Raw genomic sequence first — 14,231 nt, 5'->3', positions numbered from 1 at the left:
TGCTGTAGCTGCCGCGGAAGAGATGCAGTTCCTGGTCTCGTGGCTAAATCCGACTCTGTTTGCAATGCCAGGGGTTTCTGGCGAGGTAAGCTTTGAGTCGTTAACGGGGGCACGATAATGAAAGTGCGCTCCTGCTCCATGTCGCCTGCTGCACGTGTCTCTCCATCTTCGTACTCTGCCGACGCGCTTTCTCGTTCCCCGCCGGAGCTTGTTATCCCGGGAGCATCGCTCCGCTGAGACTGGGTGGCAGAGGCAGAGCTTTTTCGTAGAGGTCCCGCAACCGACAGGTCATCGACAGAGACTCCGTCATCCAGAAAGGGACCTTGAGCAGAAAGGAAGGTATCAGGTTGCTGGCCTGCAGCTGCGAGATCACCAACCGCCGGAAGCACCACAGCCAGTACCAGAAAAAGTGACACAGTTTTCACACGCCCTGAGTAGTCAGGATATGAAGAGAACGCTGAACGGTCCATCGAATGACAGCAGAGCGAAGTGTCCATGCTGACACAGAACCCACTGCAGCCTTTAAGCTATTAACGGCTTCGTTTTGGGTGAGCGAATTTCAGGGCGCCGAGCCTTTGCGCAAAAAATTTGTGTGCAAAAAAAGTACTCTTCAGCGCCGAAGAATCCAGCTGGTGCAGCTACACAGAGGTGTCTTTAATGGAATAAGCTCCCAATGACAGTTTTTCCAGCCTTTTTGATAGACAAAAGAGGAGTGGGGTGTTACAAATATCGATGACGCAGAGCGAAAAGCGTGATTCACCGTGGCTGGTTTTAACCAAGCTACAAGACGGGCTAGCGCCTGCGACGGCCGGTCGGCTACCCGGCCGACCGTTGCTCCTCGAGGCAGTCCTTGCAAGCACTCTTGAAGAGTAGACAGCCACTGATTGCGCATGGACAGGTATAGGGCTGCCGCAGTGGCACGGATGCTCACCAGTTGTACCTGAACGGTGAACAGGGCGATGCAAATAAGGAACTGACTGCGTTGGGAGGCACTCGTCAGCTCCCCTTCGCCGCTTATACATGTCACCTCAACAGGAACGGCAAGTCAGGTGAAAGGTATTCTATTATGAGTGCCTCTCACAGGAATAAACAACCGGTGCATGTTCCAGCAAGGCTACACGGCTTGACATGCGATTGCCTTTCCGGGATTAGGGTGCTAGTCTGATGTAAAAGGCGTGGGTGAACAGCGAGACTGACGAGAACAGTACGCGGTATGCTCCAGCACCGTGTCTACCCCTTGTGGGGGAAGGGGCAGGGGGTTGGGAGCCGTATGTTTGCCGATTAAACATTGCAGCGCGGCCAGATACTTCTACAAGTGCGAACGTGAGACAGCTCCATGAGATCCTGCGTGTTGCCGTCTTTATGTGTAATCGCATTCGCGTTCCATAATTACAGAGTCACCTTTGTGTGTTCTGTTCTTTGAGCCGTCCCGCCTGCTGGCATATAAATCTTTACGTGGAGGGCGGTACTCCCAGGGCGCCGCGCGGTGAGAGGAGTCACGGTTTCCTTGGTACGCTAACGCTACAAATGGCCTGAACTACTTATGAGGGTGGGCGGGCGGCGGAAAGATGGACACATTAGTAATGCGTTCCCGTCTTAGTCAGCAGGCATACTGAACAAGCAGCACGATCACACCATATGCAACTGAGAGATGGCCACTTGCTGATGAGTGAACAGATACCGACGCGGCGAGTGCAGCCACCACTCCACCTTTGAAAACGGCAGCAAGGATCTCCAATGCTACCGCATTATCCCGTCTTTCACAAGCTTTACTTTGTTTTCTCTGTATCGTTCTGCAGCGGAGGGTTTGTGTGACAAAGCAAATAATTCACTATATATGCAAGAGATGTGCACATCGTGCCACGAAGAAGCAGCGATCGTTTCCGCTGACTGAATGTGAGCGGGTTTCTCAATGGTCCAGGTCGTATTGCGAGGTAGCTCGAATTCTCAGTAACCGGTGGCTGGCCCACGTCGATCTGCATGAAGCAAGTCTTTGGGTTTCCGTATAAGTGGAATTCGTGCGCACCGGGCGACATAGCTACAGTCATTTCGCTGTCAATCTCTACGGAAAAAGACTCAGCTGTCAACATCTCGTTCTTTGAATCCTATGGTGAGGCAGCAGAAAGCTGGCAGTGTTCTTATCTGATATGTTGCCGTCCAGAAATAAGATTTCTGTGCCACTCGACTGTTTACTACCGACAAAAGGCGGGGCCAGCCGAGTCACAAGGTCTGAAAGTAAACCCTGATTCTAGTTGGCTAGCTGTGGAGTCTGTGACGCATGAATAGGTTGCAAACTGCCTGGTCGGTCAGTCAGACGCAATCCGCCGAGGCATGGGACCCGGCGGCGTGGCCTGGCTTGCAGGTGCCACGCTCGTTGGCTGCATCTTCAACCTACGTACAGGTTACGAGTTACGGAATCGTGTAGGAGCCCTGACTAGCCGGTAGACCGAGGTCACTGGTCAAGTCACTTCTTTTGTTGTCAAGAGGTGGGTCACGATTGTCAATTTGGTGGCTCCTCCATGATCTTCCGCGTCAGTTTGTTTCTAACCGTGGCTGCCGTACCCCTACGGTCTCCAAGCTCATCGCTTCCTCGCATCCTGAAAGCTGGTTATCCTAGAACAGGTCAAAATGAGGCTTCTTAAGACAACTAAGAACGGCCCGAGTGGCTGTCCGGTTCTATGGCTCCTTATAGCCGCTGCCATCTGTTTCATAGCCTCCTCTTCTTCGTTCTCTACGGCTGCGGAGGCCGCCGTCCACGAACAGACAGACGATGACACTGACGCCCGCCCGCAGGCGGAGCTGTCTCACTCTGACGAAGAGAAGTCTGATGAACGCGAAGATGCCGAGAGTGAGGATGACGAGTTAGTGAAGGCAGATAATAGCGATGAAAACGAACATGATGTTGATGACCATGCGCCTACGGACGCAGGCGATGAAGCCAGCCCCGAAGAAGACGACGAAGAGGATGTAGGAGAACCAAGCAGTGATGAGGACGATGAGGATCTCAAAAACGATGAGCAGGCGGCCGCCGAAGAAACAGATAAACCAGATGATGGCAAGGAGGATGGGGATAAGGACAAGGAGGATAACGAGGAAAACGACGATAAGGAAGTACAGGCGGACGAAGAGGAAAAACCAGATGACGATAAGGAAGACGACAAGGAAGAGGAGGATAAGGACAAGGAGGATAGCGAGGAAAACGACGATAAGGAAGTACAGGCGGACGAAGAGGAAAAACCAGATGACGATAAGGAAGACGACAAGGAAGAGGAGGATAAGGACAAGGAGGATAGCGAGGAAAACGACGATAAGGAAGTACAGGCGGACGAAGAGGAAAAACCAGATGACGATAAGGAAGACAACAAGGAAGAAGCGGAGGATAAAGACAAGGAAGATGATGATAAGGATAGGGAAGATGATCCGGATAAGGACGATGGGGAAGAGCAGGCTGAAGACGAGGAAAAACTAGATGATAAGAAGGAAGAAGACAAGGAAGAAGCGGAGGATAAGGATAAGGAGGAAGATGAGGATAAGGTCAAGGAAGAAGCGGAGGATAAGGATAAGGAAGATGAGGATGAGGATGAGGACAAGGAAGAAGCGGAGGATAAGGATAAGGAAGATGAGGATGAGGACAAGGAAGAAGCGGAGGGTACGGATAAGGAAGATGAGGATGAGGACAAGGAAGAAGCGGAGGATAAGGATAAAGAAGATGAGGATGAAGACAAGAAAGATGAGGCTAAGGAAAAGGAAAACGATGAGGATGAAGATGGGGAAAAGGGAGAGTGGCATCCTGTGGGTCCGGTTTTTTCGGGCCGGCCGCTGCCAGTTTCGTCGCCATCTGGATGGTGGCCAATCCCCTCCTCCCAGCCGCTTGCGCATCGAACATGGCATCCAGCATCTGAGTGGAGGCCAGTGGCATCTTCAGTCTCCTCCTACAGAGCCCCTGTCCACACCAGCGTCTCCCCGATATCTACAAGAAAGCCTGTGCCTACGGTCTACAACACTCGACCCTCGGGCCAGCATCTTGCCACCAGCCATTTCCTTCCGACCTCGTCAGCGCAGATAGTGCCGGGAGGAAGCCACTCGACCCATACAATTCCAAGTGCTACATGGGTTTCCAGTTCGCCCTCCAACACCACATACCTGCGTCGACCCTTTGGCTCGTCTTCCTCCGCGTACCGCATCCTGAAAAACGATGATACGAAGCACAAGAAGAGCGACACCAAAGGAAGCAAAACTGAGGAGAAAGAACTAGACAAGGACGAGTCTGAGGGAGAAAAAGAGGACAGTAAGGAAGACAAATCTGGAAACGACGAACCTCAACAGCACGAGCAGAAGCCTCTTGAAGAAGCGGAGAAGTTCCTGGAGACGACGAAAGATGCGGCGAGCGAAAAAGCGGAGACAACTGTAGAGAAAACAAGGGAGGCAGCTTGGAACGCTATCGGTGAAGGGAAGTCGCTTCTGGATATAGCTCGAGAAACCGCTCAAGGACTGCAGAAGGCAGTCTCTGACGGACTCTTGGAACTCCGCTCCCGCGTGCACAAGGGTGGCAAGAAACTGAAAGAATACATAAAAGATTCTCATCCTATGCTCACTGGCAATGCTGAGGCAATCCGCGAGCGCGCCTCAGAGCTTGTTGATAAGGTGAAGGATGCGATGCCCGACTACATGGACAGAAGCTAAGGTATTTTTTTATTTTCGCATTTGTCGCTGTGTGCTGTCTCTCTTGATCGTCTCGTTGCTATGAGCTGACGAGAACCGGATGGCGTGTTGAACATTTGAAGCCGAACGTAGGCGACGCCATTTCTGGTAAACCGTAAACTGTTTGTAGCCACCAAACGCAAATTTTTAATGCAAAGTTTTAAATCACCTGTTGTATCGAAAGGGCTCGTGGATGGCGCACTTCGTTAACACGGACTCGGCAGCATCTTAGAACGCACTATGTTCATCTCCCCTTACAAGCCTGACGATGTGTCATGATGCCTGCCAGCAGTCGAAATGGCTGTCTCTTGACAAAGTGCAGCTTCATAGTGAGTGAAGACGAGTACATTTGTATGTTATGAACCGTTTTCGATGCCGATGGCGAGGACTACGTCAAGGGCACGTCACTTCTACGGGATCAGCGTGGACACTCCAATGCATTGTTCCTTGCCCGGTGACGCGATGCTGTCGCTATCATAGTATGGTTCTTTTCCCAGGGGGAAGGCAGTTGTGCAGTCAGATTCCGGAACATCACTTTCCAGCTTTCCCGTAGCGGCTCAATAAGGCTCACCAGAATTAAAGCATCTTTTGCCCCCTTTTTCTGTTCCGTAAAATGGCAGAAGTATACGCTCAGCTTCACTACATCGACTCATCGCCGTACCACGAACTTCCCAGTCTCGTTACTTTATCATTAGATCACTAGGATGGGGTTCTCAGACACGATTCGGCGTATCGATCAGTCATCACCAATATATTGCGATTCTGTGCCTCAAATACTGACGATGCTGCGCTTCGTCTTTGACCAACCCCGGTACACGTGATGCGACATGCCTCCTCCCTACACTATGTGTGTGGGTATGGATTTTTTTTTGGGGCTTCTATATCGTGTTCTGTTCACTTGTGATAAGGTTCAGACCAAACCCTGACGTGCTCATGTTGGAGTAAATCCCGGGCCCGCACTTGCGACAGCAAATAGCAACCGTATGCTTACCTAGTCGTCGATTAACCTCTGCTTACCGATACTTCGCAAAAAGTGAAACTTTCTCCTTGATTACAGGGTCGTATCCTGACAAACGTTTGTGCCAGGACTCACAAATATGCTTTAATTAATCCATCACACAAGGACGTCGCCGCAAGTTTTCAGCGAAACCAGTGGGGCTGCTGAACCCGCGCCACTGTTAGCGGCAGTTGGCACCGCGTTGATTGATGCCGCGCCTTGGTGGAAACAGGTGGAGAAGCAATTAGCGAAGCGCCGAAGTAAGCACTATTCGCTTGCAGAACCACGTGACTACGGTCGTCGAGTATCCACATGCAACGGTGAAGCACCGTCGCGGATCGGGCGTACAAGTTTCCATATAGGGCAGCCTTCATGTGTGAGAACTTCGGACCCTGGCGTCATTGCCGCGAGGAACATATTTGCATGCCTATGCGCCGTTGCCGATCAGGAGCCGGATGAGGGTCATTCATCACCCGGTCGCTTCCTGTTTTGTTCACCGCTGCTTTCGCCAGCCACCGTCTTATCTCAGTCCTATTGCTTTATCCAGAAGGTTTCGCTTGGAGGACGCAGGCATCCACGTCGAGCTTCTGGCAAGGGGGGGGGCAAGTGGCTTGCGCCATCCGTGACGAGGCACATCGCCTATAGAATAACACTGCACACTCGTTTGGCTTGTCGCGGCCCCAAGGCGGTCGTTCCGCAGCTCGCTGGTGCAGTCTTTCGGAAGGGTCTGCGTAATCCTCGTTTCCATGCCGAGTCGCATGGTCCTTCGCACTCTGTTCAGCCTGTTTATTCATTGTAGTAATGGTGTCCAGCAGGTAACAATCCGAACTTACTTAGTTTGTCAAGATGAGCGGATCCAAGCAGAAGTCCCGCAGCGCATCTCTCCGGTCTGTGGTCGCTGGCTCACTAGTTGTTCTGGTCCTGGTCTCCACTCCGGCCGTTGACGCTCACGCGCGTCCTCACGGTGACGGGCGCAATGTCGTGGCCGAAACGAGAAGCGAAAAGACGGCGGGAGGCGAGCGTTTTCTGCAGCCAAAATCTGAACATGACGGAGACACGAACGCGAAGCAGGATTCTTCAACAGCGGCTGACAATGGCTCCGGTGGCGATGAAAAGGTCAAAGACTCAGGGCTCAAGCAAATCGCACACGATGGCGCGTCTGCCAATGAGCCCAACGATGGCTCTAGAACAAGTGTGACGGACAGCGCTCAAGGGGAAGTGGAGGGGGGGCATAACGAAGAAGATGCAGCAGGACGGATCAGCCATGACAGCGAAAAGGAGGCTGATGAACAGGAGCACAAGCAGACGGATGGCGAATCAGAGCATGCGGAGGAGGGCCCTGCTACAAACAAGGTCAAAGAACACCTGCCTGAAAAATCACAGAAGAGAGTAGATGCGAATGAAAGCGATGAGGAAGAAAACGCTAAGCCGTTTTTTGCAATTATTCGGCTGCCACTGTCCCCCCCTCATCTCTTCATTCCCAGGATGCGGTGGCCGTCGGTACGTCTGTTACTGCCTGCTGCGAAGAGGAACCACGCGGGGTCCATGGTCTCTGTGAAAGGGCGGCAAACCCGCCTAGAGCCTCGCCACATGGAAATGCTTGCAGACCATCTGCATAGCCTCTATGACAAACTGCAGAACCACATGTTAAAGGGCCAGCGGAGTGATTTTGTCGTTCAGCAAGACCATGTGAAGATGTTAGAAGAGCTCTCATGGTTAATACACCAGGCTCGCAAGTTCGCAGCCATTTTGAAGGGTGCAAATGCAGAGTTAGAATCCTGATTCTGCTGTCGGATATCGCGAGACTCCGACTGCCTTGCCTGTGGAAAGTTGAGGCTTGAATGCGTCCTTTGTACTCTGCATCATGTTGAAACCACGTCGTGTCGTCGTTCAGGCCTTTGTGGGGTTGGATATCCAAAGGTGGCAGCGCATCTCATTGGATATCTGCGATTCCGATTTGAACTAATGTTGCATGCGCGGCGGCGTTGTGACTCATTCGCAAAGCACGCATAATCCGGCATGAGCCACACGTCCCAATCAGTCTCCATTACTGTAGATTTACACTCATCACACTGGGACGATCAGGCACTCCTGTGCAGTTCCTACTGACCCCCTCGTCATTATACGTGAAACCACCACGGTGCTGTGTTATGTAATGTGATCTCGTTTGAGTAGGTTGGGCTTCTTGGCTGAGTTTAGAGTTCATATCTGGTTTGCTTTGCGCTTCACGCTATCCTGAATTGCTACTACTGAACCGAAAAGTAGCACCAGCATGTCCCTCGAAAAGCCAGAATAGGCAAGTAGCTGCTTCACACTCACTTCACCACCTCGAGAATGCCATCCGGATATTTCGCTTGGCCTTTGGTCTAGGGTTTCCCAATTGTAGGCGGCTTTCGCGTGTGTAGGTAAGCGTTTCAGGGGTTACTGTTACGACGACAGCTCAAAAAGGATGTGCGGCCAATGCGGTGAGCTGCCCGAAACTACCTGAGTGCATAATCGTGGTGGCGTAAATGAAACCGGCTTGTGGTAAAGTGCGCCGTCGTCCATGGGTGCACTGCTGTCATGCAAGTAGACCATATCAGAACGAGCTCGCGAGTCGCGCCTAATTGCTGTGACGTGTCGAGTCAAGTCGGTTTTGGCACGGACAGCCGTTCTTCCACGTGGCAGGTGTGCAACCAATCCAGAAGCAATCCGAAAACAGAGACCTGGTGGCATCCTGTATTCGGAAAGTGATTAGGGCATTCGTTATCACTTGAAGTCGCCAGAATCCAGGAGAGCAAGCGATATGACCCAGGCAGCTGCCGTCGCGGAAACCGCTGTTCGTCCTCTGGCTGGTTTTACGTTTATATGAAACTGTCCATCACAGCATCCAGAGGTTGGCTCTAGTGAGTCCAATCAGCACCCTACGGACACAATGTCATTGGACAACGGGTACACTGACAATTCTAGGGCTCCCCATGAGGCGCCATGAAAATGCGAGGTTGTGAGAACGGTCGCTCTCGGGCAGTGATGACGTTTCTCCTTGAGTCGATCAATTGGCCTCATGGTTGCCCATGGCAACCTGATGCCTGAACGGTCGCGTAACAATAACTGAGAGCTCTTGTTGCTTCATTCGATTGGGCGGGTTACCAGGAGCGGGCGGGGCACTCGGTCAGATCGCATTCTCAAGGCTCACAGGGGATGGAGGTCAAACGAACTCCCTGACGAATCTACCATTTCAGGTGGCTGAACGGGGGCTGGGTGCTTGGAAGCACCAACACGGAAACGAGGAATACGGTCGAAGATGGCACAAAGAATTGCCTGCCCCGCCAGCTAGCTATCAGAGAGAGCCCGAGGGCATTGCTATAGCTGCACCCGGCGCATGGGCACCCTCGAGACGCCACATGTTCGAGCTCTTGATCAATGTGAACATGTATGTTCCCTGCGGCTCAGACGGTTCGTGAATCTTCGAGGCACTGAAGCAGAATTGCACGAAAATGGTCGTTGTGCCTTGCTGCGCTAGCCTGCGGCGTTTTTCAATCATGTTGACCCTTAGAGGGATGCCCAGCAGGACAGCGTTTATTTGGTTGCTTTCTGCGACAATCCTCTCGCTCTTGGTTGTTGAGTCCTGCTACACTGTTTCATCTCTGGGAGCTACGGACTGTGAAAGGCCTACACTGTAAAGCGGAACCGATAGTGAAACGCCTAGGTCGGCAAGTAGTGCTGGGCGGGGTGAAGGTCAAGTCTCTCGGCCGGAAAGTATCGAAGATTTGATTTCGGAGGCACATCTGGATATTGAAGGCGAGCCTCGACAAAAGCCTGAGCCGGCAATCGCAGAGGCATTGCGGCAAGTAGGAGCACAACAACCGCGGCTGCTTCCCCATAGACAGGTGATCGCTGTTGAAGCAGATCGCGGTCTATATATCAAAACGAAAAACGAGAACAGATGCGGAGGTACGCGCGCGACGCCAACGCCTCGAGAACGACGCCAGACTCTTCTACAGGGTGCTGTCGAGAAGCATGGCAGGGAGGAGCCCCTACGCAGGAGCGGCGCGGGCCCCGCCTTCCGGCGTGGGAGCGAATCCATCTCAAACGAAAGCAACCAAATACCTTTAACTCGTCTCCCTACTACCCCGAATTCACCTGCAGGGGCTGGGATGTATTTCATGTCCAAGCCTCGCCTTCTCCAGGGCATACCCCCAATACACCCGGGAGGGCGTCACGACTACAGGCCTGATGTCGATCACCAGCATCTCCATCGTCAAAGGCACGACATGTTTCAGAGGCTTCAGCATCTCAAAGAGGGCACTACAAGGGAAGACAAAGAAAAAACTATCGGTGCTTTGGAGGAGTGGCGTGACGATATGCTCTCCCGAGTAGCAAAGCTAGAAGCCCGAGTCTCAAAGATTGTCGAGGACGCGAACGAGCAGACGTAAAGTCGACACCCTTCAAAGAAAACCTTACAAAACAGTGTTCACGTCAGTGGCGTTTCCTTGTCGATGCGAGGACAAATACCCCGCCCCCAAACTTAACTCTCCGACTTTAGTAACTTGCCGGAACTCCAGCCACAACTGCTTGTGTGCGTAAAACTGCATCTTAATGTAGCTGTTTTCGTGAGGCTAGAAAGCTGAACTTTGAGTGAGGAGTATATCTGTACCGACGGTTGTGGATTCTGAACGCTTGAGATTTTTGTCTGCGGTGGTCGTAGCAGCCAGTGGAGAAGGTTGGAGCACTCGCGCTCGAATCTTGGTAACCGCAAACCAACACAAAACATGTCATAGTGGGCCACTACCGTACAGCTAGATCCCCGCGGGAGCGATGGTTGCACAGGGATGTCACATGCGTGATGGAGATGAGCTGCATACGCTTCATGCGGGGCACTGCTTGTTAGATTGCTTGTGGGCTACTTCGGACTTCGGCTGAGGGTGGATCTGCTCTTAGGGTAAATTGTGCATGCCATAGCAGAAGTTAAGAGCAGAACGCGTGCGCAAGTTCGTGCACACACATTGTCGATGGGGTTATACCTAAGTCACATTTTTCTTGTGTTCGAACTCACACAAGAAGGAAATGTTCCAGCGGCGCTTTTCGAGGCGCGGAAAGACCTAACTCTCTAGCGTTACTCGAGGCTACAGAGTATTTTAACACGAATGCAGCTGGCACATTCTCCACATGCATGAACGTCTCGAGATCAACCCTCCTATCTCAAGGACCAGTGCAGTGTTTGGGTAGTGATGACGTCCCTCCAGCAGACCCGGGTTGGCGCATACAACGATCGCAGACTTATTTTGTAGCCGACGATGGCGGTGCCGGTACAGTACGCGGGTTAAGCGTTGTGTAGGTAGCTGATAGCATTCTAGGTCCAGTATCCTCCGCAGATGAAAACGCGCCTTCGTGATCAGTAAGTCGTATTCTGAGCGACGAGGTTCCAGTTCTCTTCACTCTGTGCGTGCAGGTGTTGTGCAGTGCAACGGGTAACACGTGGCGTAGACCGTAATAGCACTGTCGAATGCGGCACGCATACCCCTGCGCGTGAGCCTCTGAGGAAAACGATGGACGGGTTTTCACGGGCGACGACAACTTTCTGGCCTCCAACTGCACAGAACGGGGAAGCACGAAGAAGCCGTAGATTCTGTTCAGACGGTGTTCGCTTGCGGCATTGCAGGATGCTGTTACCCCTCGGCACGTGTGCACTCAAACATAATCGGAGCCCTTACATGAAACTCGCTGGTGGCCCACTGATGTTCACTTTTGTAGAACTACTGCTCTCCTGGCCTTGACCACTACCTGCTTGCTCTTCACTTTAGCCTCCCCCTGTGACGCACAACATTTCAAAAGCTTTGGCATCACGAGTTCGCTTCGGGCCCATACTTGTTGGACTGCTCGGCGGCTGGCCCATGCGAGGTGCCCCTATGGCGTCTCAAACTCTCCCGGAGCATCGTCTAACCTGGTGAACTCGCAAACGTCCGATACACTCGATAGTATCCTGTGAGACTGCCAGGCAGAAACGCCATGGAATATCGCTGCCCAGGAACTGCTGGAGGCATTCTTGCCCGGCTCTTCCGAGGTGCTTGACGCCGCTGCTGCCCGGTGCGACACTGTCCATACCAGGGCGTTCGCCTGGTGGCGTGTTGCCTCCGGGGCTAGCCGGTTTGGTTGCCCCAGCCACATCTGACCCTGGGGCTGCTGGACTAGTTCCAGACGAAGTTTCACTTGAAAACGCCTTTTTTGTCTTGCTTGCAAGCAGGACGTGGACGCATAAACAGGCTCTCAGTGTCGATTGTTCGGAAAGGTTCGACGGATTGGGGCGGGCGTGCTGGTGGCTTCGTCACTGCAGCGGGTTTGCTAAGAAATGGGCATGACTTTCCATGTAGCTTTTTCTCATTATCCAGAGCTTCTCTTGGGTCCTTCAAGTGTACGAAGTGAATACCTTCAGGCTTTAACGTTCTGATGTGCGCAAGGCGCTTGCTCTACGCGATGGCAATGGATCCGAGGGCCGCACACTGGGGTTGGCCCACTTGTTGTTGCTGTGCCACCCTAGCGCTTCTGTTTATAGTCTCCGTGCCAAAGTGTGGTACAGTTGCTGCTAAACCCTTCACCGCCGTCTCCAAACCAGAAAGTGAGGCAGAGGAACAACGAAACATTCGCTCATCGTTGAGGGCCGAAGGCCCCCATGCCACGGCAACACAACCAAACCTCGCGCTCGCCAGTGAAACGAGGGGTGATCTGACATTCCAACCGCAGAGAGCCGCAGAGTCCTTTGACGACAGAGCCAAAATCAGTGGACGAAGAAATCTGTACAGAAATATGGATCGTAAGTCTGTTTCAGCAACGCCAGTGATGTGTTATGACGCAGTGCGCCATACCCAGCGTGTAAGTATAATAGCTGATATGACGGAGGCTTGCTGCTGCGATTGGGACTGTGCTGTGCGAGAACATCCGTATTGCTCTTGAGGTCGGTACGCACAAAGGCGCACTCTACGATATACTTACGGAATGGTGAAAGAGCGAAGTAAATACTGTTTTGATGCACTTGTGTTTGTACGATGAACTGCTGACATTGAGGTGGATTAAAACACTTTTAAAATTCTCTCATACGACATGGTGTGCTTTTGTTGCGTTTGTAGCTGCAGAAATACGGAAGACTACTTCAGGGTTGGCCGCAGATCCATCCAACGACATGGAGATCGATGGCACCCGCACGGGTGCGGCGAGCGACAGCTACCAAAGAACCCTCCAGCACATCGAACGCAGCAGAGCTCGCCGTAAACGGGACAATTCGGCTGCTGAAGAAGATGCTTCACCGTCTGTCGGAGATCTTCCCCGAGTGCTGCAGAGTGGCATGTTTCCCGATACACTTGGGTTCAACCAGCACGCAATGGAAGGTGCTCCACTTTTTTATGGGATAGGGAGCTCACGCCAGAAGACGGGACCCAGCTATTATAACTCGCCACGGGCGGACAACATTATTCCTCCGTTTCCGTGGGCAGAAAAAACTCAGGAATCACCTGTACTCATTCCATACATCACTAACCCCTACTACTCAGTGGGTCTACTAGATCCAAATTATTGATGACTAAGAGAAGTCGCTTGTACAACGTCTTTCACGATCATGTGCCTCTCTACGATGAGATCAAGCATTTCTGTCTATACTTCTTCTTCTACAGCGACTTCCGGTGAACTTCGAATATCAGATCGTAGGGGATCCGTTCCCTGTTAAATATCCCAAAAAGCGTTCTCAGTCAATTGTGGCTGGATATCAAGCGCGAGTTCGTTTATGTCTATGCCGTCATTGTATTCGATTTGAGTGAACACATAAGATCATCGAATTCAACGGTATGCTCCTGAAAGTAACGGCACAAGCTGTAATTTCATCCTGCATTAGGGAGGAAATGCAAGTTACTGCGCGAAATTCGAGAAAACGTCCTTTCATCGGAGACATCAAGTGTACAGGCTCGCATAGCCGATAAACGTACGTTTCAGCGTTTTCAAAAGTATATTCCACCTGCGGCTATCTGCGGAGTGTTCAGTTTGCCACTACCGACATTCCACTACACCTGGGCTGTCAGCACCCGTGATATCCCTTGCGACGACAGTGAATTTCGACGTATTTGCCGTGATCATCAAATAAACGGGCTCAAGCAGACCCAATGTGCTTTCTGAAATACACAAGGCTGTTCAACTCGGAACTCAATTCTACTCAATGTTCACGCGGCAGAAATGTTCAGAAAATGTGTACCGAGTATGGTCTCTCTTCTGATATTAATATGCGACGAAATTTCGGCCCCTCTCTACCGTTTATAGACGAAGCGCTCGTGACAGCTGAGCCTAATTTTCCTCTGAATCGCAGTGGAGGGGGAAATACAGACGAATCTGGTTCCTTAAGCGTACCAACCCTTCTGAGCAGTAGCCGGAATGCAAATAGTCTCTGCCGCTGCTCCTAAAAGTTATAAGCTCCTGACATACATGATCCAGACCCAAATAGCAGCATGGAATAGTTGTAACACGGTTTTTATCGGGCACTCTGCAAGCTGTTGCGAGCTCCGCATCGTCAACA

At 51.9% G+C, this 14,231-nt stretch overlaps 2 protein-coding genes across 2 annotated transcripts; both read left to right on the top strand.

The window, feature by feature from the left end:
* Positions 1-2,628: 2,628 nt before the first annotated feature.
* On the top strand, positions 2,629-4,683 carry BESB_003180 (uncharacterized protein; the record flags this gene model as incomplete). Its single annotated transcript, XM_029359073.1, has 1 exon — positions 2,629-4,683. The coding sequence occupies one exon, from the start codon at positions 2,629-2,631 to the stop codon at positions 4,681-4,683; it is 2,055 nt and encodes a 684-aa protein (XP_029221986.1).
* A 1,861-nt stretch (positions 4,684-6,544) lies between these two features.
* On the top strand, positions 6,545-7,480 carry BESB_003170 (uncharacterized protein; the record flags this gene model as incomplete). Its single annotated transcript, XM_029359072.1, has 1 exon — positions 6,545-7,480. One exon carries the CDS (start codon positions 6,545-6,547, stop codon positions 7,478-7,480), a length of 936 nt encoding a protein of 311 aa, XP_029221985.1.
* Between the last annotated feature and the right edge of the window lie 6,751 nt (positions 7,481-14,231).

Source organism: Besnoitia besnoiti, chromosome I, assembly GCF_002563875.1.
Source record: "Besnoitia besnoiti strain Bb-Ger1 chromosome I, whole genome shotgun sequence".
NCBI lineage: Eukaryota > Apicomplexa > Conoidasida > Eucoccidiorida > Sarcocystidae > Besnoitia > Besnoitia besnoiti.
Note: the sequence above shows the minus strand (reverse complement) of the source record. Positions and strands in the feature narration are given on the sequence as shown.